Consider the following 24,414-nt stretch of genomic DNA (forward strand, 5'->3'; position numbering starts at 1 on the left):
GCTTCCTTTGATGTTCTTGATGAGGCCGGGTGTAGATCCGTCTTCTTCGCGGTATCGATACAGGAGTATATTGATCGGCTGATCGCGTCGATCAGCATGAAACGAGCACGGCCCGAAGATCAACGGGGTCGACACAGCGTGACCTGTATATGTGGCCCGCCGTGACACGGAATTAGCCCGTCGACACGGACCTGATGCGAGATATCCTCGGTTTTTTATAAAAATCTATTTTACGAATCGCAGTGAGCGTCGACAAAATGTCTTCGGATCAGATTAAAAATCAGTGCATGGTTAATGGAAATATCATTTATTTAAAATCCCGATAACGAACAGCACGTAAAGGAATAATCTTTTTCGGTTAATCGTGTTTAAACGGGTCACGTACATGTCGTGTCATGTCGACAATAACCCCATTAATTTAAACAGGTTATTATCTGATGGATTGGACACGGACACAATAAGATTATTACCCGTGTCCAACGAGTTGGTACGAAATGGACCCAAACAAAACTTTCCTCGACCCAAACCCGTTAATTTCAGTATTGCATTCGAGCCGCGTGTGGCATCTGAAATCGCCATCCCTAGACATAATAAGAGTTTCATAGCTTGAAGTTCTTGCTAAGATATCATCCTCAACACTAGTGGTGATCAGTTCTCAGTTCGGTCTAATTCCAAGGTGCAACCGGAAACCAAACCGGGAGGATCGATTCCCAAAATTGGTAACCGGGGATCGGACCGGTTGGTCCTAGGATCGAGAATCGGACCAGAATCCGGTCCAATGGAACTGGTCACTTAGGATTTAGTTCACATTTTGATAACTTTTGTCAATGAAGTTCACTTAGGATTTGGTTCACATTTTACTAATTTTTTGAAGAAAAAAAAGTATATGTAGTTGATCCGGTTCCCCCTTAGAATCGGAAATCGGACTGCCTGGGCACCGTTCCACTTTTAGGAGCCGCAAACTAGACCGACACTCCCGAAAATCAGACTAAACCGGCCGATCCAGTCCGATTTTGGCGGTCCATTTTGCACGCTCGTGCCCAATACTCAGCTGCCCAGCGGACATAAGTGATCATCAGACGCATCCTAGTGTCCAGTTTGGGCCTCGAATTAGGCCTAATTTGTGGACCTTAGCCCGCCCATTAACAAGAGAATAAATTGCATATGCACTGTTTGGGTTGGGTAGGCCAGGATTGGGCCTAATTTGTTACCTTAGCCCGCCAACTTTTTGTCTTTTGGTGAAACGAGCACTATTTGCTGTTCTTTTTCTCTATATTCGGTGGCATTGTTTTCCTTAAGATTTTTTTTTTTTGGGGGGAGGGTCAAATCGAGACTTATCTCAGAAGCAACACACGAAGAAGTACGAGGGACATCAGACCGAAAATGCATATAAAGGAATCAAGTTGGGGCCGCCACTCGAGCCCAATTCACGATGTTTAATCTGCTCGGTCCGTCGCAAGTAACGCCGCGAGTTTCGGCACAAAGCATAGCCGCCATTGCCTGCGTGCCGGGTGCATTTTGTGTCCAATCCAACAAGATTGAACCGAAAAATTCCCTAAAACAACCTGCGGTGTTTAGGTACTAAACTCCTATATACGAGTGTTTGGGTGTGTGTGAGTGTGGATTTTCTGGGGCTTTGAGATATAAATCGGCATGGCCCAAAGCTAACCCTATTATCGTAGTGACTTTCGCATGAATGGCGTACATTTGCTGAGGATTCTTGCAGCCACATGTAATTGATGTTCCGCCTGTTAACTCCGGCTTAATAAAGGTATAAGGACGAAATGATAACTTCGACATCGGCAAATATAGACTCTCGTCGCAGCGTCGAGCATGCAACATCAAACGAACTTCCGATAGCCGTGGACGCTCAAATGCTTTTTCCTCCCGAACCGTCACGGCTCGACTCGCATAAGCACGAAATCGGAGATCTAATCTGTTCATTGCGACGGACCACTTCGCCTAGAATTTACAATTTGGACCGACCGAGTATCTGAAATGAACCGGATTAATAAGTTGGAGGGGCAAAGGCGGATCGCCCCTGCAATGAAAACAACAGTTGTTTCCTTTTGACGGGCTTGGGCTGCCTGATTAGGATCGTTAACCAGGTCCAGCACAAAGAATTGCGTCAAGCTTCGGCAGATTCCTATAATGAAAGAACAAATATCTCCAATCATAGGAGGGTATTGGTATGGCTCTAGCTGACAAGAACTTCTGAAAACCAAAGAGTTCATTACCTTTGCGTTCAATTGCAGGAAAACTTAAAAAGCACCCTTAATTTCCTAAGGCCAAAACTGAGGAAACAAAATCGTAAATTATATCTTAGTCAAACCGATTAATTATTGAGGAGAAAAAAAAAGAGGCCCCTTACACTTACACGTGCGCATTCCATAGACCGGAGATTATTGTATAGTTTGTAAATGAAGTTGATCAATATCATCTGAATCGTAAATTATATGGATCCCACAGTAAGGCCTGCACGATTATCGATTTCGATGGGCTTAATCTATGTAAGTTATCCACCATGCAATACCCTTTTTTCCCAGGAAGACATTGCGCTCATGCCGTTTGAGGACGTAGTATTGGTGCATCTAAGCATTTGATTGATGAGATCTTCAGAGTCAGGCTTGGCAAGTGGCAATGAAAGTCAAAGATGAGAATTCTAGTAATCGCCTCACCACATAGAGCGCTAGATCCAGTCCCACCTTTCGCTACATGCATACTCGTCTAGTTGGTACTTGACAATAATAATAATTATCTAGGTGTATTGCAAAATTTGTCAAGCGAGAAAAGCCGGTGAAGTGCGAAAACATCCGGACTACGTGGTATCGGTATCGATGCTTCGGTCATCCTCAAAACCCTAGCACAATATCTGCAATCCTAGCCAGGCAGTACTCGAAACAAGATATAGAGACAGGAACGTCGCCACTTCGAACGGTCAAAGATAGTGACACGGGGACAAGATCGAGGGATTGGGAAAACGTAAGAACACGAGCATTTGAACGCGGAACCATCTCATCACTGCATAGGCAAATCGATTCCCCCCCTCCCCCCCTCCCCCCACCTAATATTTACATCGCGAGGAGGTCGGATTTCTTCCGCCGAGCAATCATATGTTCGCAACGGCCCGATTTTGATGTCGCGTCGTTTTAAGTCCCCATCCTTGGTCGAAATCAATGAAAGAGAAATGTCCCCCAATCTCGTAAGTTCGTCCACCATATTTATGGATGGTGCGTGTCCCTCGGAAAAAGGGCATCGGAGTCGCCCTTTTGCATGGCTGTTTTTCAAACTCAAAGGGCCGCTTTTCAACCCCAATTGACGATAGGATAAGAGGACAAGTTGGGTAAGGCTTGGAGCGATTGGATGAGTTGCGATCATCGGCTAGCTAGGATCGGCTCGATGCATAAACAGATAGCAACGTCGATGGTCAACCCCGGCCATAACGAGAGGCGTGCGCGGCGGATGACGCGCACGGAGCCGAAGGGCGTCGGTCCACCCCCGTTCGGGTGATTGCCTAATCGTCCTTCCTTCACGAGAGAAAAATCGTGCATGCGAAATCGACAGCTTTCCGATATGTCTAATAAATGATTTGAGTTACGATCGCGATGTTTTGCATTTGCTAAAAAACCAGTGCGAGGTCCACCTTTTGGATTTGCTTAATCCCCTTTCCCTCTTTTTCTTTTTGCCTCTTCCTTTTGGAGTTATTCTGGGCGATTGGTCGAGAGAGGATTCGTTGTCCCCTCTCTCTTTTGTGCACCGTTTGGACAACCGTGTTTTCGACGTGATTATCCTTTACACGTCAAGGGGACGCAATAGCAAACGTAAAAACAGAGCGACAATTAAAGTTAAATTGTACCAAGTGTTTAGTTGAAAATGAGATTTTGCCCAAATGGCGAAAAATCCTTTGTCAAAAGAGTTAGATTCTTGGGGGGGTTTTTTTTTTTTTTTGTGCGAAAACGGACTCTGTGGCGATTTTGGATAGGAAAGTGTTTGCATTTTTGTTTTTTTTTTTTTGGTATACAACACATAGCCAAATTTTAAATAGTTGATCACCCGTAGGTTCAGCCAATATGATACTTGCTAAACATGCATTGTTTCTCGTCGATATCGATATTATGTAGTTATTGATGACCATGTCATAAAGCTGTTGATATCCACGCCACATAGTTGTCGATTCCCCTATAGCTTTTTCTTTTGTTTTTTGGTCAGATTGCTCTATAGCTTGAGTCATCTATTTTTAACCTATCTCGACTAATTGATCAAACTTAATAACCTGTCTATTACAGAGAGCTGACTGTTTTTTTGGTGTAAACACCAAGAGATGGTGTAAGATTACTGTGAGACGAGGATAGGTGTTCTAACACATTTTTATTTGTTGGGTGTATCCTACAAACTATGTTTCTTTTTGTTAATCATGTACAGCCAAGAGCCCTAGTTGCCGCCCCGCCCCCAAAAAAGGAACCCTAGTATGGCCTACCTTTCCATCAACCAAGTCTTTCAAAAGTAATGCTAAGATATTCAAAGTGCTTACAAAGATTTGTATATAAAGTTTTGGGGAAATTATTAAAAAAGTCATAAATTTATTGTAATTATGTCAAGTCATTCATAAATCTTTCAGTTATACCAATTGAGTCATACAACTTTTCACATTTTGCCAATTGAGTCCATCTGTTCAATTTTGGCCAGAAATCGCTAATGTAGACGCCAACTGTCCTACGTAATATGCTCGGTATTGATATGGACATTTTTTTATTTTTAGTTATTTCTTTTATTTTCTTTTTTTTTGGGACTAAGGACCGGCTATCTAAGCCGGCCAACCCTCACCGGCCATAGGAGAGGGCCGGGATGCCCTCAGTCCATAAAAAAGTAAAGAAAAAACAAAAAAATTATAAAAATTCATAAATAATTAAAATATTATTTAAAAATGTCAATGTCTGTGCCGACCATGCCACGTAGAACGGTCAACGTCAACGTCAGCGATTTACAACTGAAATTGACCGGATGAACTCCATTAGCAAAATGTGAAAATGTTTAGGACTTAATTGTCACAATTGAAAAAGTTTAGGACTGAATTGGCACAAGTATAATAAGTTTATGATTTTGTTGCTAATTGTCCCATAAAATCTTACACGGTTCCTAATATCTTTCGTCTCTGCATTAACAACACCAGCAGCCGCAAGAATTCGTCGTCATAATCTTTCCAAACCTTGTTGTACTGTTACACTAAAAGTGACATGGTCTAAAATTCTTTTCCTCCTACTTATCGATCTTAATTTCGATTGAAATACTTACCGAACACCATAATTTTAGTCGAAGTATTCGCATAAAATTCGTAAATCGAACTCGTGACTTTTTCTCATTCGACAGGAAGGAAATTTTAGAGCCTCGACTCCCATGCTTGGCACAAACTGTCGCTAATAAGGCAAGGGTTCAAAACTTTGTCACTAAAAAAGTCACGTTATGCACCGAATACCCAGCTCCCGACTTAGGGATTCGTTAAAGGTTTCATCGAATAATGACAAGAGATGCATTTTCATTCGCAAAGAGGCAGTACACCATGTGGAGGTTATAGCCAAACAGGGCAGGTCTTTACTTCGTCGTTTTGATTGCAATGGTCCCCAAGTCATTTAACTCATTGACTATTAACACAAGTGGCTTATCTATAAACCCGACCAAGGCTTTGACCTTTACACAACCCTATATCTTAAAAAGAAATAACTATATAAACTCAATCTGTGTGAATCAATACCATATAGCCAGAATAGGTTCTCTAGTGAAACTCACATGATCAATGACTTTGACGATGTTAGTATATATAGATTGAATTTCTGAATGTATATGTTTTTGCATGTTAAGAGGACTCGATTTATGCTCGAGAGAACATTAAGGCTTCGCTGGACCAACATTGTATGCCTTGCTTCATAAGAGACAAAGCGTCTGGGACAAGCTGTTGTAGTTCCACAACTTACACGATCACAGGTCATTACATAATCCACATTAGATCTGGTCTCTAGATATACAAACAAACGCATGGCTAGGATCTTTTATGTCCTCAAGCTACCACGTACATCACCCACTACTGCCACAAAGTATGTATCCTCTCTCTCTTACACGACACCCTGGAACGACCTATTCAAATTCGACTGCACTTCCTTCGGGCTCTACTTATTTCCAAAGACAAAAACAAGCACCAAAAACATCACTAAGTTAATACTCTTATCATATTCCTACATGTGTATAAAACATGGCGAAAGCATTAGTATACTCTAGAACTGATTTATGGTAATCATCCTGGACGGGCTGAGCAGGCGGTACGCGCCGTAGCCCTGGCTGAAGCCGCACCCGACCCACCGCTTCGCGCTGAGGCCGCCTATCCGGCCCCCGTCCTCGTCGTCGTCCTCGGAGTCCATCTCCATCAGCACCCTGTAGAAGACCGCGACTTCGCAGGGGAGCTCGATGGGCCCGCCGCTGCTGTACCCGTACTCGGCCTCAGCCTCGTCGAGGAGGGCCTTGAACAGCGGGTGGTTGGCGTACTCGGTCTTGATCACGAACTTCTGCTTCCCGGGCCCAACGTACACCGAGAAGCACCCTTCCGGGGCCACCCGCCGCCTGCTCCCGCGGCCACGCTCCACGGTGGCCGCCGCCGCCGCAGCCGCAGCCGCCGCCCCATCCGCGGACCCGTTCCACGACTTGGTCTTCCTCGTGAGGCGACCCGGGGAGGCGGCCTTGCTGCCACCACCGCGGCCGATGGATTTGCACCGCTCCCACGTTTTGGTGATCAGGCCCTTCTTCGCTTTTTCCTTGCTGCCTTCCATCTCTGTCTTCCTCTCCCTTTTGCCAAGAAATCGAAAACACTTTTCTTTCTGCGGAGCGGTCGCTCGAAAAAGAGCACGAAAAGAAGGGAGGGAACTTTCGGGTGAAAAGAGAGCAAAAGAGCTATGCGCGATCAGAGTTTACCCTCGGTCGTAGGCCAAATGGAACGTGGCCCTCACTCTCGGCAACATCGGGTTGCTCATGTTGCTTCCCCTGGTCGAGACGAATTCGAGACCTGCAACATGCGAGAGAGGATCGAGAAAGCCAAAGGGGGACGATACGGTTTCAAGAAAACCGAGGGAGGATTCAAGTCGATAACGATGCCATCCTTTTGAGCTTCGAGGACAAACACAGACTGACAGATTTGGGGAAGAGGTAGAACGAGGGGGAGTGAATATAAAAAGGAATCGATGGGAACCTCACGAGATGGGATCTGAGGAAGAAAAGTTATCGCGGTTTTAATGGGGGAAAGCACAGCACGGCCAACAACGCTGCTTTCATATATAGGGCCAAAAGGGTTAGCGTACAGAAATTTATTCTTGAAAATATTATCCACTTGTCAACGCCACAAGAGCAACCCCACTTCCTATTTAATCTAGTTTTTTTTTTCTTTAATTTGCATTTTGATCAACTAGTGCTCCTCCAAAGACGCTCGTTGAACCACCCAATAATAATAACAAAATAGTCTAAAAAGTCTTAAACTTATTCTGGGACGGTCTATTCAATCCTTAAAACTTTTAATCGTATTAATTCAGTCATAAGTTTTTTTACGATTTGCCAATTTAGTCATAAACTTTTTAATGAATTACTAATATAGTTATTTCGGCTAATTTTAGTAGGAAATCGCTGACGTGGCGGTCTGGTCATTACTGACGCTTCTATGTGGCACTAACGTGGACTATTTTTTAAGATATCTTTTAAAAATTTCCGAATTTTTATTAATTTTTATTTTCGTCTTTTCTTTTCTTTCTTTTTTTTCTTCAAAGTGCTCGCCTAGGGGCTGGCGAAGGTGACTGGCACATTGAAGAAAAAAAGAATAAAGAAAAAATTAATAATAATAAGATATTCTTTCTCAAAGAATTAAAATATTGTCTACTTTAGTGCCAGCCAAGCGCCAGTCATGCTATATAGGATAGCCAGCATTGACGGACCTCCACATCGGAGATTTTCGGTCAAAATTATCTAGAAGGACTACATTGGCAATAAAAACTTATGACTAAATTGACAAATCGTCAAAAGATTTTTGACTAAATTGGTACAATCGAAATGTTTATAACTGAATTGACAAATTGTCAAAATGTTTACGACGAAATTGGTATAATTGAAAAGTTTAAGAATGACTTGATCGCCATACAGCAGGTTTAAGACTTTTTTTTGGATAGTTTTTCGGTGCCGAAAGGGCTAGCGAACAAAAACCTATGCTTGAAAAGATTATTTACTTGTCAACTCCACAAGAGAATCCCCACTTCTTATTTAATTCGTGTTTTTTTATTTGCATTTGATCAACTAGTGAACTTCCAGCGACCCACGTCGAACAACCCAATAAGAAATTTTCAACTTTCCAAACCCTAGCTTTACTTTCTTTCCCCCCCTTCCTCCTGTGACAGGTATGATTAGCACCTCGAAAACTCGATTATCTTTAATTAAACCGTGCCTAAAAACTCGTTGACACAGTCCTCTAATCTCTTTCTTCCTCATGTCTAAGTACACCGGACCTGTCCTGGCGATCCTAACAAGGACGTGAAGCGGCCGGCTCCTGTGCATCGAGAAGACCCGCGGAAGGTGACGAACGGACGGGCTTTTTGCCTTTGTTATTGTTGTTAGTCAGCGAGAAATATTTGAAATTAGAGCAATTATGGATCTTTGGTTAGATTCTCCAACTTCCCCCACTAATTTCTTTTTCCTTTTTACTTTCCCCCTCCTTTTATTTTATTGGTTAATATTTATTTTAGTGAAATGATGATTAGCACTGAGTGGCAAGAACCTGGAAGCTCAGTTCCCACTTCGTACATTCTATAACATCCACCACGTGACTGAATGATGTAGAGCTGTATTCGATACTGACGTGCCATGATTACGAGTAGGATGGATCCGCAGCTTAGGTTCTTGGGGCTGGATTTCAGGAATGGTGCTCTAAATTCTTCAACTGTCACTTCGGATCATATGAATACGCCACGTCATCGTGCCGTGGGGAGATTACCGAGAGAAAGTCCAAATTCGAGCCTATTGATAATTCGATGAATTTCAATTTTTTTCTTTTGCTTTTTTATCAGTGAAAACGATGGGGAGGCATGATCACCAAGTATGGTCTCACGGCCTCCATGGCTGTAGCTATCGAGTTCACCGGCAAGTACCGGAGCCCGTCGCACCAAAAGTCGGGGATTCACCACGTATGCTGTAGCAAATGCTCGAGGCGCAAGCGAATTGGAGTTTCGCTCGCGACGTGACTTAAACTTATGATCTCGCAAAAAAATAGCGCGACCCGTTTTATCACCAGACTACCACGCTAGAAAGCTGAAGTGGTGAGCATGTTTTACTCTCGTTCACCGCACACATGGCTACTAATGTGTATTGAAGAATAGCGCGGACTTCCTATTTTTCTTCCTTTTTCAATATTGGACTCCTCCTTCATCTAGGCTTCTATGGACAACGATCATCGACATGGACCGCGGTGGTCGGCATGGACGGCGGCTCATTCACAAGGTTGCCTCCAAATCTAAACCAATAAAGCAAGCACTTCTTCTAGATCTAGAGCAGTAAGGTGGCGTTTGGCAAGTTGCCAAATAGCGAAAATTTCTGATCTTTTATTCTCAGAATCAGTTTGGGAATAGAAATCCGTTTATTAAAATTTTTGTGCCCGGGCACAAATTTGTAAAAAATTGTTCCCAGAATCAATTTTAGAACAGAATAAAGAAGCAAAATTTTTTTCCATTTCTGGTTCTTCTTGGTTTTCTTCTTTCTTTTTAGTTTGTTGTTCTTCTTCTTCCCGGTCTGCCGCCAGCCGCTGACGGCCAGCCGTTGACGACCAGCGACCGGCCACCGGTGATCGGCCACCGACCAGGGCTGGCGAGGGTGGCTCGTGGCCGCAACGGCAAGGCCGACCTCGCCGTCGCCACCGGCGAGGCTGGCGGCGAGGGCGGTGGCAAGGGCTGCAACGTCCTTGCCGGTCATGGCCAAGGAAGGGAAAGAAAAAAAATAAAAAAAATAAAAAAAAGGAAAAAAAGAGAAAGAAATATTAAAAAATTCAAAATATTATTAATAAAAAAAAATTTGTGTAGTTACCAAACGCATTTTGTTCTTTTTATATTATAAGAATAGAAATTTTGAGCAGTTACCAAACGCATTTTGTTATTTTTATATTCTAAGAATAGAAATTTTGGGCAGTTACCAAACGCCTTCAAATGCTTATAAATTGTTCCCGGGCACAGAATAAAAAAGAACCATTTCTGAGCAGAATCGGTTGCCATGCGCACTCTAAGTGGACGATCCCCAAATCTGGAGCCATGGCTGCAAGCAACACAGCTTGTTCACATATTCCAGATTTGGAGCTCGTCCATGGCCATGACCCTTGACAGCGGGGTTCATGGCGAGTCCGTCAGTAGTGACGGTGGGTAGAGGCGCCGATTACTTCGCCGGCTTGGCTCGTGGTGGCTATAGCCACAAATGGAGGAGAAAGAAACAAGCGGATGGAGATTTTTAAATATTTTTTTTTATTCAAGTCCACGTCAGTATATACGCGTCGATTTCTAATTAGGTCGGAGTGAACAAATGCATGCCCATCAACCGATAACGTGACTCTCGCAAATTACCGAATATTTCTCCCTGGTGGCAATAACACTTAAATCCACCAGTGCGCTCGAGTGTCATAGTCAAGACGGGGAAGCTGCCACGGAGCTCGTGGGTCACAAAGATGGCAACCCATTGGCTCCGTTGGTAGACAAAACACACTGCAATTATGTCATCCCGAGTGGCCAAGTCAACCACAAAATGTAGTATGTACTACTCAGTGCACTTCCCCTGTGGCGAGTACCAAAAATAAAGAAAAGAAAGAAAGAAAGAATTTGCGCAAGCACCCGCCACGTCACTCCACACGATTTTCCCGACGATCCGCTCCAAGCAGTGACGGCCACATCCCATGGTGGCGGATCCTCAATTATTTACCATTTTCTTGATCGCAATTTGCAACATAATTATTGCCCTTTAAAAGTCATTAGAACTCGACTGCTTTTCCCCCCTCGCATATTCAGATGCCTGCTTAATCATTGGACCCTTCAGCTACGGGGGTGGTCCTCTTGCCCTCGGCACATAGGAAAATTTTCCACCGGGTATTTACAGGTGGCGCTCGTGTTCTTTTTTAATTCGCTTTTGTTTCGGGTCTTAATCTTGACATAAACAAACAATTTGATGGTTCATATTCTATTTCTAAGTAAGTTAACTTCGTACCAAGCGTGCTGGATCTCTTCATTGTTGAAATGTGATTCATACTTCCGATCGACAGGAAGGTACGAGGGTTCTACTCCCCAGCAAGAGGGCGGGGGTCAGGGCCGGTCGCCCCGGTGGGGATTACAGGAGGCAGCACCCCCACTACGCCAGTGGGCTTTTATAATTTGGATCCGTATTTTATTGGTAACTTGAGTTCCGGCCCACGAATAGTTACCGAGTATATATAATATTTTTCTCTTCTAATTTAGAGTTGTAACAGAGAGATATGATGTGTTAGTTATAGTGGAATCATATGCTGAATGTAGTCCTACTTTAAGAGTGAACAAGGATAAAATCTTGTATCTCGATTTTTCTTTCTCGCTTTTTTTACTCTCTATTTCGTTGTGTTTTTGTTTTTTTATCAAAGAAACATTTTATCCATTTACCTAAAAAGTTAATTGCAAATTAAATCACATTTGGTTCTAACTTGAGCCTGCTCGCAAATGTAATGATTATACACGGGACAGAAATTAAACGATATAGGGAGACATACGAGTGCATATCGTTGTTTCTCTTGAAAATACATTAACAGCTCGGCATTGTTATAAGAAGTGTTATATCATGAGTTTGCATGAATTGTATTATAAATAAGAAAATGTCGCATTAAAATATGGTCATTAAAGAAAAGACAGTGCTTCACGTTAATGTCATATCTAATAATTGGACTTTATTATACTTTTTAGGTATAAATGAAGTGACATGTTATACTATTAAACTGATTAAGGAAAGGATATAAAATTAGCGAAGAGTTGAAAGATTTTTTCATGAGCTTGATATGACACGCATTTTATAGCCGTATTCTTCATTTTACGATAAAAGAACGAGTATTATGAGTATTTCACAAACAGAGCACGCAACCCCATATGGAATCAGCCTACTGACCAAGGAATGGACGTGTGTAGATTGGGCACAAGACGTGAGATTTTATCGGACCACGTCTAACTGCTCTAAAACTTTTAAGCTGTTTGACTAAGGCAACTTTGGCTTATTACTAAGCATGGAGACATATAATAAGCGAGGCAAATAAAGAGCCTGGAAATATTTAAACCCGGGACCTCCTGCTCTGACACTTTGTAAGATTTTGTGGGATCACGATCAACTGTTACAAAAATTTAAGTTAGTAATGAACGCTTGATTTGATATTTGATTATTCTCGCGCGAGAAACGTGTTCTATATCATACAGTATCAAGTGCAAATAACATCATATTTAGGTCATCCGTTTGGACTTTTAGCTTCATGAATTTGGTGGAAATTTCCCTCAAGGTGGCTTTTCTCAAGCTAAGGAGAAAATGGAGATGGCCAAAACACATTTGACAATTTCAGGTCAGATCTTTCTCAATTGTGGAAGTTTGGCGATGGTGATTGCTCAGCCAAGCAGATCGACCTGTCCCAGATACAACGCCGTTGACAAATTTCATATTTCTTTAATCATGATTTGAAAAAAAAAATGTATATTTCTGCCCCCAAAAAAGTCAGAATTCAAAAGTTTAATCAGTCAATTAATAAAACCCAAAGTGGAACCTAGTTGACCATCCAAAGTAAGCCCGAAAATGGATTTTGAATTTTCCGGAAACCGAGTGGGATTGCATGTTGAATTTTGGGTTTTTTTTGGGGGGGGGGGGGGGGGGGGTGGGATACTAATCAATTAATTGTTGCATTGAATTTAGAAATGGTGCAAAAAGGTCTTGACGGTCTGTATTGACAACTTCAAAATTGATGGTGGTTGATAGCGATCCGTTTATCCAGTGAGAAGGCAAAAAATGGAAAATCAAAAATGATGGTCGCGATTAGTGTATATCATGAAATTTGTAAAGGGGGAAAGTACGAAAAAAAATGTCCATGGCAGTATCGATCGCTCCACTTAGGACGACCGGCATTCACATCAACGATTTCCAGCCAAAATAGGTCGGATAGACTGAATTGGCGCAAATGCAAAACGTTTAAAATTAAATTGGTAAAATAAAAATGTTTAAAACTAAACCGGTACCAATACAATAGATTTAAGATTTTTTTAGTACTTTTTTCATTTTTCAACATCCTCCTCCTATATTTTATTTCATTTTTTTCAATTAAAATGGAACATTATTGATCCGGCGAAAATGTCAGCTCGAATGCCAATCTTCGCGGAGTCTATTTTATTAATTTTCAATGGAAACAAACAAAGGAGTCGCCCCCCTCATTTGTCAAATCGGAAGATTTTCTTTTCGAACGAATATTCATGTAGGCAATATTTTATTGTAAATGTAAACGCATGTCTGATCTTAGCATTGTTCGTAAATAATAATAATAATAATTATGCAGGGAATTAATAGAGTGTGTAGGATGGACAAATGCTCAATTTCTCGTCCTAGAGGTAGAACTGCATCGATCAGATTTCCTACAAGGAAAAGGGGCGAGCTATTGAATGAAAAAAAACCATGCTTGACCGTCACGAATTGCCGTTTCCATGAACGAAACTATCACGATCGAATATCATGAGAATGATACGTGCACAAACTTCACTTAAAAGTATCGGCGATTCTGTAAAACAAATCACTCGAATACAATTTCTGATGTCGTTGTGGATCTCGATAATGTATCGACAAAACAATCGAATTAAAGGGAAAAATTTTAAAAAAGTCCAAAATCTATTACATCGGTATCAATTCAATCCTAAACCTTAATTGAACTAATTTAGTTATAAACATTTTCACATTATGTCAATTGAGTCCATCTAGGCAATTAAGATTGGAAATTGCCAACGTGGACGCCGGCCGTCCTACATGGCACGGTTAGCGCTAACGTGAACACTTTTTTAAATTTTAAATCGAATTTTTTATTTTTTTTCTCTTCTCTTTTCCTTCTTTTCTTTTTTCTTTTCCACTATGGCTACTGAGGGTCACCAGAGCTCATCGGCCGCTGGATGAGGACCACGAAGCCCTTGCCCGTGGTTGGCAAGGCCATGGCCGTGAATCCATAGTACGAAGCGAACTGTAAGATTGCAAAGGAAATCTAGGGCTAATTAGCAAGACTTACTCGACAAGAAGAGGAGGGTCGTCAAGAAGAGGACGGCGATGGCAGCGTACAATTAAGTGGAAGGAATTTGGTGGACATACCGAAGGCACTGATGGAGCAATTCACGAAGCCAATTAGGTCCAAAGATCGACCTGAATCGTCCATTGCACCATCCCTTCCATACTTTCACTTCCTTTGCTCTTAGGCGAAGAGGAGAGCCGGACGAAGTCAAGATTGAGAGAGAGAGAGAGAGAGAGAGAGAGAGAGAGAGAGAGAGAGAGAAGCCCTCGACGAAGAAGACAATGTCAATGAGAATCGGTGAGCATTCCATGTCAGTATTAGTCGTGTCATGTAGGACGGTCAGTATCCACATCGGCAATTTCCAGCCTAAATTGGTCGGATGTGCTCAATTGGCAAACCATGAAAATATTTAGGACTAAGTTGGTCTAATTGAAAAAGTTTAGGATTAAATTGGTATCAATATAACAAATTTATGACTTTTTAATACTTTTTCCTCGAATTAACCTATAGATCTCTCACCCACGGTAAAAATCTAAACTAATCTTCCTCGCCTCGCATATCAACTTAAATCCATTTTTCCACAAATAACTCAAATTACACTTTCTCTTCCTTTATCGATGTCCCCTTACAAGTTACATTTTTTGCGCAAGCATACTTAAATAATTAGAAAGGGATTGTTGAACCACCAATTTGCCTTGGAAATTAAAAAAAAAAATTACGTACAATCTCAAGCTTTATATTTTCCACAAGTAGTCCCGTCGTCATTGGACTGCTCACAAGTGACAACTACACATTATCGAGCGAATTAGTGCCCAAAAAAAATGATTTATATAAATTCCTAATATTTTCATTATTTAAATACATCGTGGTGGAAAAAAATATTTTTCGAACATTAAAAAATTTGGGAGTATGGTCCTCCCAATTTGGCGTGCTACCAAACGCATCTTCTTCTTTTTTTACCTTTTCTTTTATCAAACCATGGTTTATGAAAACGGCCTAATAGGGGAAAAAAAACAGAGGTCTTGGAAAATAGCCAAATTATATTTTAATAACACGACATACGACTAAACTTATCGTAACCGATATTTTTCTTTCCTTCCGTTATATAACACCCTTGCGTATCGTTTTATGTGCGCACATGTGTCGTCAAATCAGGTCGAATAAGATATAATTTATTTCCGAATAATGAAATAAAATATTGAATTCCCGTCGATAACACGGCTAGTCGAAAGGAAATCTTCCACATGCATGCAGCAACTATCACCGTCGATGTATCAATTAGAGTAGCAATCCAACACACACATCGTCGTGACAAGGGCCACACGCGGACAAGATTTTCTCCGCCTACTTCAAAGAATGATCCCGAGATAGATAACGATTAACAAAAGCTTTTCTCCAACGCGAGTTAGTCTTTAGCTTCACCTAAGACAAGAAGAAAAGGGTGAAATGTCAGCCAAGCGGGACTTTAGGCAAATGATGGGTAGAATTTATCTGAAGCGACGTAAACTTGCCGCTTTTGCGCAAAGCGGGACATTTTTTAATGCATGATTGCGCAAGCTGAGTAAAACCCTAAACCGTACGCAACTGCGTGCGAGGTCCACGGTTCTTTTCCAATGCCATGCAACGAGTTGTTTTAGAAACAAGCCTTGTTCGATTTCAGAAGCTTTCGGGTTATTAACGAATTTAATATGATCACGTACGAGTAATACGTATCTGGGGGCAGCCGAAACTTATGTCGATTTTGCTTAACTGATTTGATAACCATCTTCTTTGCCGGATTAGACGGCGTGGTATGCTCGCGGCGTATAAAAAAAGGGTAAATTCCTTTTAGATCTTCAAATCGGGTTACTCGTTCGTATGGCCACGCAAACACGAGCAATTCTAATTGGAGAGGTTGTCCGTTTGAGTATCGAAGGTTTCTAATCTCATCCCATGCAATACGTATCTGCTTTATTTCGGGATCAATGCATATTCCTTCCGCTACTCTACAAATTCCACGGCCCACTTGTTTGAAGGACCACTCGTGGTCCGAAGTCAATTTCGTAAAGCGGTTTTAGTAAGCCTGACGATACCCGTTCGAGATTAGCTTCTTCTAAATCCAGAGATGGTCTCTAACTTGAAGGTGACAGGGATTCGGATTAGGAACAGCTCATGCGTTAGGCGAGTCTGGTCTGATGTGATTTCATCGGGCCTTTTCTCCGTAACTGGTGAATAAGCATCCGTCGCACGTGGGATGGGTTCTGGAAAGTTACATTGCAAAGGCGAATGAGATTGTTACATCTTCTGTTCGATGGCAACTTCATGTGATCGGCTTGAGGTCAGAGGGTTTGAAATTCTTCTTGTTGATAGTTTGTTTGACAGGTGCCTTGTCCCACATTGAAAATATGTGAATGTGTAGACCGATATACATGTGAAAGGCTTGGAGGCTTAGAATTGTAGATCATGGGCAAAGGGAGCAAGATCCCACGATACTTTACCCGCTCGTAGACAAGAAGTGGCTCTTATTAACGTTGAACTGAACTTTATATAAGTTACTAAGGAAACTAAATTATTGTATCTCAGTTGTTATAAAATGTATCTTATTTTTGCGCGAAGCTCACCATTAACCTATATTCGAACTACAAGGGATGAGCACTGGGAAATTCCCAATTTTGGGAACCTAGATTAGGTGGTGCAATGTTTATTATATTACAAAAATCTGATTTTTTTGTCAAAACAAAAATTGGACCGATTCCTGGGTAGAATTGAGAGCCGATTGCCCGTACAAACTATTCAAAACTCTAGAGAACCAAAACTAGCAAAATTTGTAGCAAAATGAAACGAGAATGAATGATACACATCCAACATGAACTTGAAATTCTACGTACAAGAACCAAGCTACATCTAACAATGATCCAAATTAAAAATTAAGGTGTGTTTATTTCGCAAAAAATGAATGTTTTTGAAAATAATTTCCAAAATATAATCGCCTGATTCACTTAAAAAATGAATAACAAAAAAATATTTTTATTGTCCACGAAAATATTTTGACATAAATTATTATCAATAATGAAAATATTTTTATTAATTAATTATTTTAAGCGATATAAGCTATCAAGAAATTATTTTTTAAAATATTTATTTTCTGCAAAAAAAAAACGGAGAATCAAAACCGATCCGACCTCATCCTTGGGTGCCACTATCCATATATGATTCTGGTAGAGCCGTCGATAATATTAGTTAAATTGGCACACTCGTAGGCAGCTGTCAATCTCCAAATTTTATGAAATTTTCATTAATACTAAAATTCTAGGCTACTTGCTAAGGTGACACCACGAAATGTAACGTCGATGTCGATGCAATTTCTAAGGCAGCTGTCAACCTCCAAATGTATATTTCCGTCCCCAAAAAAGTCAGCATTCAAAAGTTTAATCAGGCAATTAATAAAACCCAAAGTGGAACCTAGTTGACTGTTGACCATCCAAAAGTAAGCCCGAAAATGGATTTTGAATTTTCCAGAAACCGAGTGGGATTGCATGTTGAATTTTGGGGGTTTTTTTTTATTGGGGGGGATACTAATCAATTAATTGTTGCATTGAATTTAGAAATGGTGCAAAAAGGTCTTGACGGTCGGTATTGACAACTTGAAAATTGATGGTGGTCGATAGTGATATGTTTATCTGGTGAGAAGGCAAAAAATGGAAGGGCAAAAATGATAGTCGCGACTAGTGGATATCATGAATTTATGAAAGCCAAAAGTAAGAAAAAAAAATGTCCATGTCAACATCGGTCACACCACTTAGGATGGCCGGCGTCCACGTCAACGATTTCAGGCCAAAATAGGCCGGATGGACTGAATTGACACAAATGCAAAATGTTTAAAATCAAATTGGTAAAATAAAAATGTTTAAAACTAAACCGGTACCAATACAATAGATTTAAAACTTTTTTAGTACTTTTTTCATTTGTGAACATCCTCCTCCTATATTTTATTTCATTTTTTTCAATTAAAATGGAACATTATTGATCCGGTGAAAATGTCAGCTCGAATGCCAATCTTCGTGGAGTCTATTTTATTAATTTTCAATGGAAACAAACAAAGGAGTCGCCCCCCTCATTTGTCAAAGCGGAAGATTTTCTTTTCAAACGAATATTTATGTAGGCAATATTTGTTCGTGAATAATAATAATAATAATAATAATAATATATTCAGGGAATTAATAGAGTGTATGGGACGGACAAATGCTCAATTTCTCGTCCTAGAGGTAGAACTGCATCGATCGGATTTCCTGCTAGGAAAAGGGGCGAGATATTGAATGAAAAAAAAAAACCATGCTTGACCGTTACGAATTGCCGTTACCATGAACGAAACTATCACGATCGAATATCGCGAGAATGATATGTGCGCAAACTTCACTTAAAAGCATCGGCGATTCTGTAAAACAAATCACTCGAATATAATTTCTGATGTCGTTGCGGATCTCTATAATTATTGACAAAACAATCAAATTAAAGGGAAAAGTACAAAAAAAGTCTAAAACCTATTGCATTGGTATCAATTTAATCCTAAACCTTAATTGAACCAATTTAGTTATAAACATTTTCACATTATGTCAATTAAGTCTATCCGACCAATTAAGATTGGAAATTGCTAATGTGGACGCCAACCGTCTTACATGGCACGGTTAGCAATAACGTGGATACTTTTTGAAATTTTAAATCGAATTTTTTTATTAATTTTTTCTTTTTTTTTCCTTCTCTTTTCCTTTTCTTTTTTCCTTTCCACTGTGGCTACTGAGGGTCACCAGAGCTCGTTGGCCACTGGATGAGGGCCACGAAGCCATCGCCTGTGGTTGGCAAGGCCATGGCCGTGAATCCATAATACGAAGCGAACTATAAGATTGCAAAGGAAATCTAGGGCTACATAGCGAGACTGACTCGACAAGAGGAAGAGGGTTGTCAAGAAGAGGATGGCGATGGCGGCGTACAGTTAAGTGGGAGTTATTTGGGGGACGTAGCGAAGCCACTGATGGAGCAATTCGCGAAGCCAACTAAGTCCAAAGATTGACCTGAATCGTCCATTGCACCATCCCTTCCATTTTTTCACTTCCTTTGCTCTTTAGAGAAGATGAGAGCCGGACGAAGTCAAGATTAAGAGAGAGTGAGAAGTCCTAGACGAAGAAGATAATGTCAGTATCAGTCATGCCACGTAGGACGGCCAGCATCCACATCCACATCGGCAATTTCCAGCCTAAATTGACCGGGTGTACTCAATTGGCAAAATATGAAAATATTTAGAAATAAGTTGGTCTAATTGAAAAGTTTAGGATTAAATTGGTACAAATATAATAAATATATAATATTTTAATACTTTTTCCTCGAATTAACCTATAGATCTATCATCTCTCACCCACGGTAAAAATCTAAACTAATCTTCCTCGCCTCGCACATCAACTTAAATCCATTTTTCCACAAATAGCTCAAATTACACTTTCTCTTCCTTTATCGATGTCCCCTTACAAGTTACATTTTTTGCGCAAGCATACTTAAGTAATTAGAAAGGGATTGTTGAACCACCAATTTGCCTTGGAAATTAAAAAAAAATTACGTACAATCTCAAGCTTTATATTTTCCACAAGTAGTCCCGTCGTCATTGGACTGCTCACAAGTGACAACTACATATTATCGAGCGAATTAGTGCCCAAAAAAAAATGATTTACGTAAATTCCTAATATTTTCATTATTTAAATACATCGTGGTGGAAAAAAATATTTTTCGAACATTAAAAAATTTGGGAGTATGGTCCTCCCAATTTGGCGTGCTACCAAACGCATCTTCTTCTTTTTTTTCCTTTTCTTTTATCAAACCATGGTTTATGAAAACGGCCTAATAGGGGAAAAAAAAACAGAGGTCTTGGAAAATAGCCAAATTATATTTTAATAACACGACATACGACTAAACTTATCGTAACCGATGTTTTTCTTTCCTTCCATTATATAACACCCTTGCTTATCATTTTATACGCGCACATGTGTCGTCATATCAGGTCGAATAGGATATAATTTATTTCCGAATAACGAAATAAAATATTGGATTTCCATCGATAACACGGCTAGTGGAAAGGAAATCTTCCACATGCTTGCAGCAACTATCACCGTCGATGTATCAATTAGAGTAGCAATCCAACACACGCATCGTCGTGGCAAGGGCCACACGCGGACAAGATTTTCTCCGCCTACTTCAAAGGATGATCCCGAGATAGATAATGATTAACAAAAGATTTTCTCCGAGGCGAGTTAGTCTTTAGCTTCACCTAAGACAAGAAGAAAAGGGTGAAATGTCAGCCAAGCGGGACTTTAGGCAAATGATGGGTAGAATTTATCTCAAGCGACGTAAACTTGCCGCTTTTGCGCAAAGTGGTACATTTTTTAATGCATGATTGCGCAAGCTAAGTAAAACCCTAAACCATACGCAAATGCGTGCACGGTTCTTTTCCAATGCCATGCAACGAGTTGTTTTAGAAACAAGCCTTGTTCGATTTCGAAGCTTTCGGGTTATTAACGAATTTAATATGATCACGCACGAGTAATACGTATCCGGGGCAGCCGAAACTTATGTCGATTTTGCTTAACTGATTTGATAACCATCTTCTTGGCCGGGTTAGACGGCGTGGTATGCTCGCGGCGTAAAAAAAAGGGTAAATTCCTTTTAGATCTTCAAATCGGGTTGCTCGTTCGTATGGCCACGCAAACACGAGCAATTCTAATTGGAGAGGTTGCCCATTTGAGTATCGAAGGTTTCTAATCTCATCCTATGCAATACGCATCTGCTTTATTTCGGGTTCAATGCATATTCCTTCCGCTACTCTATAAATTCCACGGCCCACTTGTTTGAAGGACCACTCGTGGTCCGAAGTCAATTTCGTAAAGCGGTTTTAGTAAGCCTGACGATACCCGTTTGAGATTAGCTTCTTCTAAATCCAGAGATAGGCTCTAACTTGAAGGTGACAGGATTCGGATTAGGAACAGCTCATGCGTTAGGCGAGTCTGGTCTGATGTGATTTCATCGGGCCTTTTCTCCGTAATCGGTGAATATGTAGGGTTCATCAACGGTAAAAACGCAGCGGAATGTCTATGTAAACCGAAACCCTAGAACCCTAGACAAGATCCATGTGTATATTGAAATCGAGAGAGCAGTTCGATACGTATGTTTTGCAGATCGAACGTAAATTAACAATTGATTGTGTCTGGATTAGCGCCCCAAGTGTTGCGCCTCTACCGGTATCCACACACGCGAACAGAAGCCTCCAACGATTCAAGTGCTAGCTAAAGATCTTGAAGTTCGTTTTCTTCAACGTCTTTTGATTTTCGATACTTTGTCGAAAAACTCTAGACATAGAACGATTCTCTCTCTATTTATACAGTCTCATTATCCAGCGGAATTAAAAGAAGTGGGCCGAGCGATTTGGGCCCGCCAAACCGTCCACCTTCAATCGTACATTTAATCGTTATCTCATAACGCGCACGACCGCGTAGATAAGTTGAATAGGAGAATAAATTAAAATCTACTTCTTATTTTAAGTAGATCCCGGCGCACAGAAAATATTAACTCGCTCTTTTGTGTGCGATCTCAGTAGGTTCACTAAACATTAGCAAAGGTGCTCAAAACTCTTTTAGCCCACAAGTCATAAGCGGTCTCTAGCAAGATATTATGACTACCTAAGTATAGTGAAGGTCGATTTTCCGACACAACCTAATCCACAACTAATATTAGAGTATCAACCTTGATTGATTCCTAGGGCAGACCACTAACAATCTCCCACTTGCACTAGAACCAATCATATAAACTAAGTCCCTTTGTCACTTGATTTCCGAGTTAAGCATAAGGCAGGACAAGTGTCATCCTTATATAGCTCAAACTCATTTTCCCGATACCGCAGCTAGACTGTCAAAACAAGTAGTTGACTCTTCAACTCACTTGAGCATGGCCATGCATTTCACAGTCTCAACTCTACGGGAGGCCAGGATATCATACCCTCGTTATATGAGAGGGACAAATCCCATCTTGTTTACTCACATCACTCAACACGATTCATGACATGCCCAGCCATTACCTTTATAATCACCTGTTACGGCTGACGTTTGGCAATGTTAAAGCATGCCAATCCACGTCTAGGAAACCATGGTAGACTCAGGTTAAAGGACTATACTTTGTAGCTGTGATGAGAAATACTGGTGACATTATATAACAATCCTACAGTATTCTCATGGCGGGTCTGTCGTGTACAATGTTCTCCAACATGTATTCCATGTGATCAACTTTATATCTCTATATTCATGACCCGTGAAATTTAGTCATCAGTTGACTCACATGCTAGTCTCAAACACCATTGGCGTCCCAATGCACAATGGCAATTGATTAGGGACATTTAGAATATTAATATCCACTCTATTAATAGAGTTTCACGATCAAATCACGTATTTGATTATCTATTAAGGATACTCAATATTCAGGGGATAAAGATTTCGCATTCAATTATATACTCAAATTAAATCGAAATCAAATATAATATATATATTTTATTAATGAACAATGAAAATGTATATCACATATACTCCCACTCACATCAAGACCAATCACTAATGTGTCTAAGGCCTAAAGCGTTACAATGACACTCATGCTTAGGTTGTAGAAGAGCCTTCGTCAACGGATCAGCTGTATTCAACTCCGTTGCAACTTTGTACATCTTGACATCACCTCTTTCAATGAATTCTCGAATGAGATGATACTTCCTGAGTATGTGTTTGGTCTTCTGATGAGACCTAGGTTCTTTACCCAAAGCTATGGCCCCATTGCTGTCACAATAGAGGTCCACTGGAATCGAACTAGTGGGACTGATTCCCAGTTCTTCTATGAACTTTCGAATCCAAACAGCTTCCTTTGATGCTTCTGATGCAGCAATATACTCAGCACTGTCGTAGAATCCGCAAGAGTGTCCCGCTTGGAACTCTTCCAAAGACACCGCTCCACCATTCACGCAAAAGACAAAACCCGATCGCGATCGAAGGTCGTCTTTGTCGGTTTGGAAACTAGCATCGTGTAACCATTTACAAAGTGATATGTTCCTCACCTCCATAGACTAAGAATAAATCCTTAGTTCTTCTCAAGTACTTAAGGATATTCTTGACAGCAATTCAGTGAGGTTCCCCTAGATCTGACTGGTATCTACTTGTCATGCTCAATGCATAAGCAACGTCAAGACGAGTGCATAACATAGCATACATGATGGATCCCACAGCTGATGCACAAGGAATCCTACTCATGCGGTCTCGCTCATCTTGTGTTGAAGGACACTGAGTCTTGCTAAGACTTATGCCATGTCTCATCAGGAGAAAACCTTTCTTGGAGTCTTGCATATTAAACCTATTGATGACTTTGTCAACATATGTACTTTGACTCGGTCCAATAAGTCTCTTAGATCTATTTCTATAGATCCTGATCCCCAAGATATAATTTGCTTCTCCCATGTCCTTCATGGAGAAAAATTTTCCTAGCGATGTCTTAATTGACTGAAGCATAAGAATGTCGTTTCCAATGAGTAGTATGTCATCCACATACAACACTAGAAACACAATTGCACTCCCACTAGACTTCTTGTATACATAAGCTTCTTCTTTGTTTCTGATGAAGCCAAACTCTTTGACAGTTTCATCGAAACGAATATTCCAGCTCCGTGATGCCTGCTTCAATCCATAAATAGAACGTTGAAGCTTGCATATCTTCCCAGTGTTATCTGTTGATGTAAAGCCTTCAGGTTGTGTCATATACACATCCTCCTCTAGTTTTCCGTTAAGGAAAGCTGTCTTTACATCCATTTGCCATATCTCATAGTCATAATATGCAGCAAACGCTAGGATAATCCGAATGGACTTAAGCATGGCCACTGGCGAAAATGTCTCGTCATAGTCAATACCATGAGTTTGTTTGAAACCTTGAGCTACTAGCTGTGCTTTATAGATTTGAACATTTCCATCCATATCAGTTTTCTTCTTGAAAACCCACTTGCACCCTATAGGTTTGACACCTTCAGGTGGATCAATCAAAGTCCAAACTTTGTTTTGATA

The 24,414-nt window shown here is 40.7% G+C and overlaps 1 protein-coding gene across 1 annotated transcript; it reads right to left on the reverse strand.

The window, feature by feature from the left end:
- Positions 1-5,950: 5,950 nt before the first annotated feature.
- Positions 5,951-7,311, reverse strand: LOC115668220 (uncharacterized). Its single transcript, XM_030589700.2, has one exon. The coding sequence runs from the start codon at positions 6,813-6,815 to the stop codon at positions 6,267-6,269; it is 549 nt and encodes a 182-aa protein (XP_030445560.2). The 5' UTR covers positions 6,816-7,311; the 3' UTR covers positions 5,951-6,266.
- Between the last annotated feature and the right edge of the window lie 17,103 nt (positions 7,312-24,414).

Source organism: Syzygium oleosum, unplaced genomic scaffold (genome assembly GCF_021117445.2).
Source record: "Syzygium oleosum isolate NSW1041296 unplaced genomic scaffold, Sole_v2.1 Sole_v2.03, whole genome shotgun sequence".
Taxonomy (NCBI): domain Eukaryota; kingdom Viridiplantae; phylum Streptophyta; class Magnoliopsida; order Myrtales; family Myrtaceae; genus Syzygium; species Syzygium oleosum.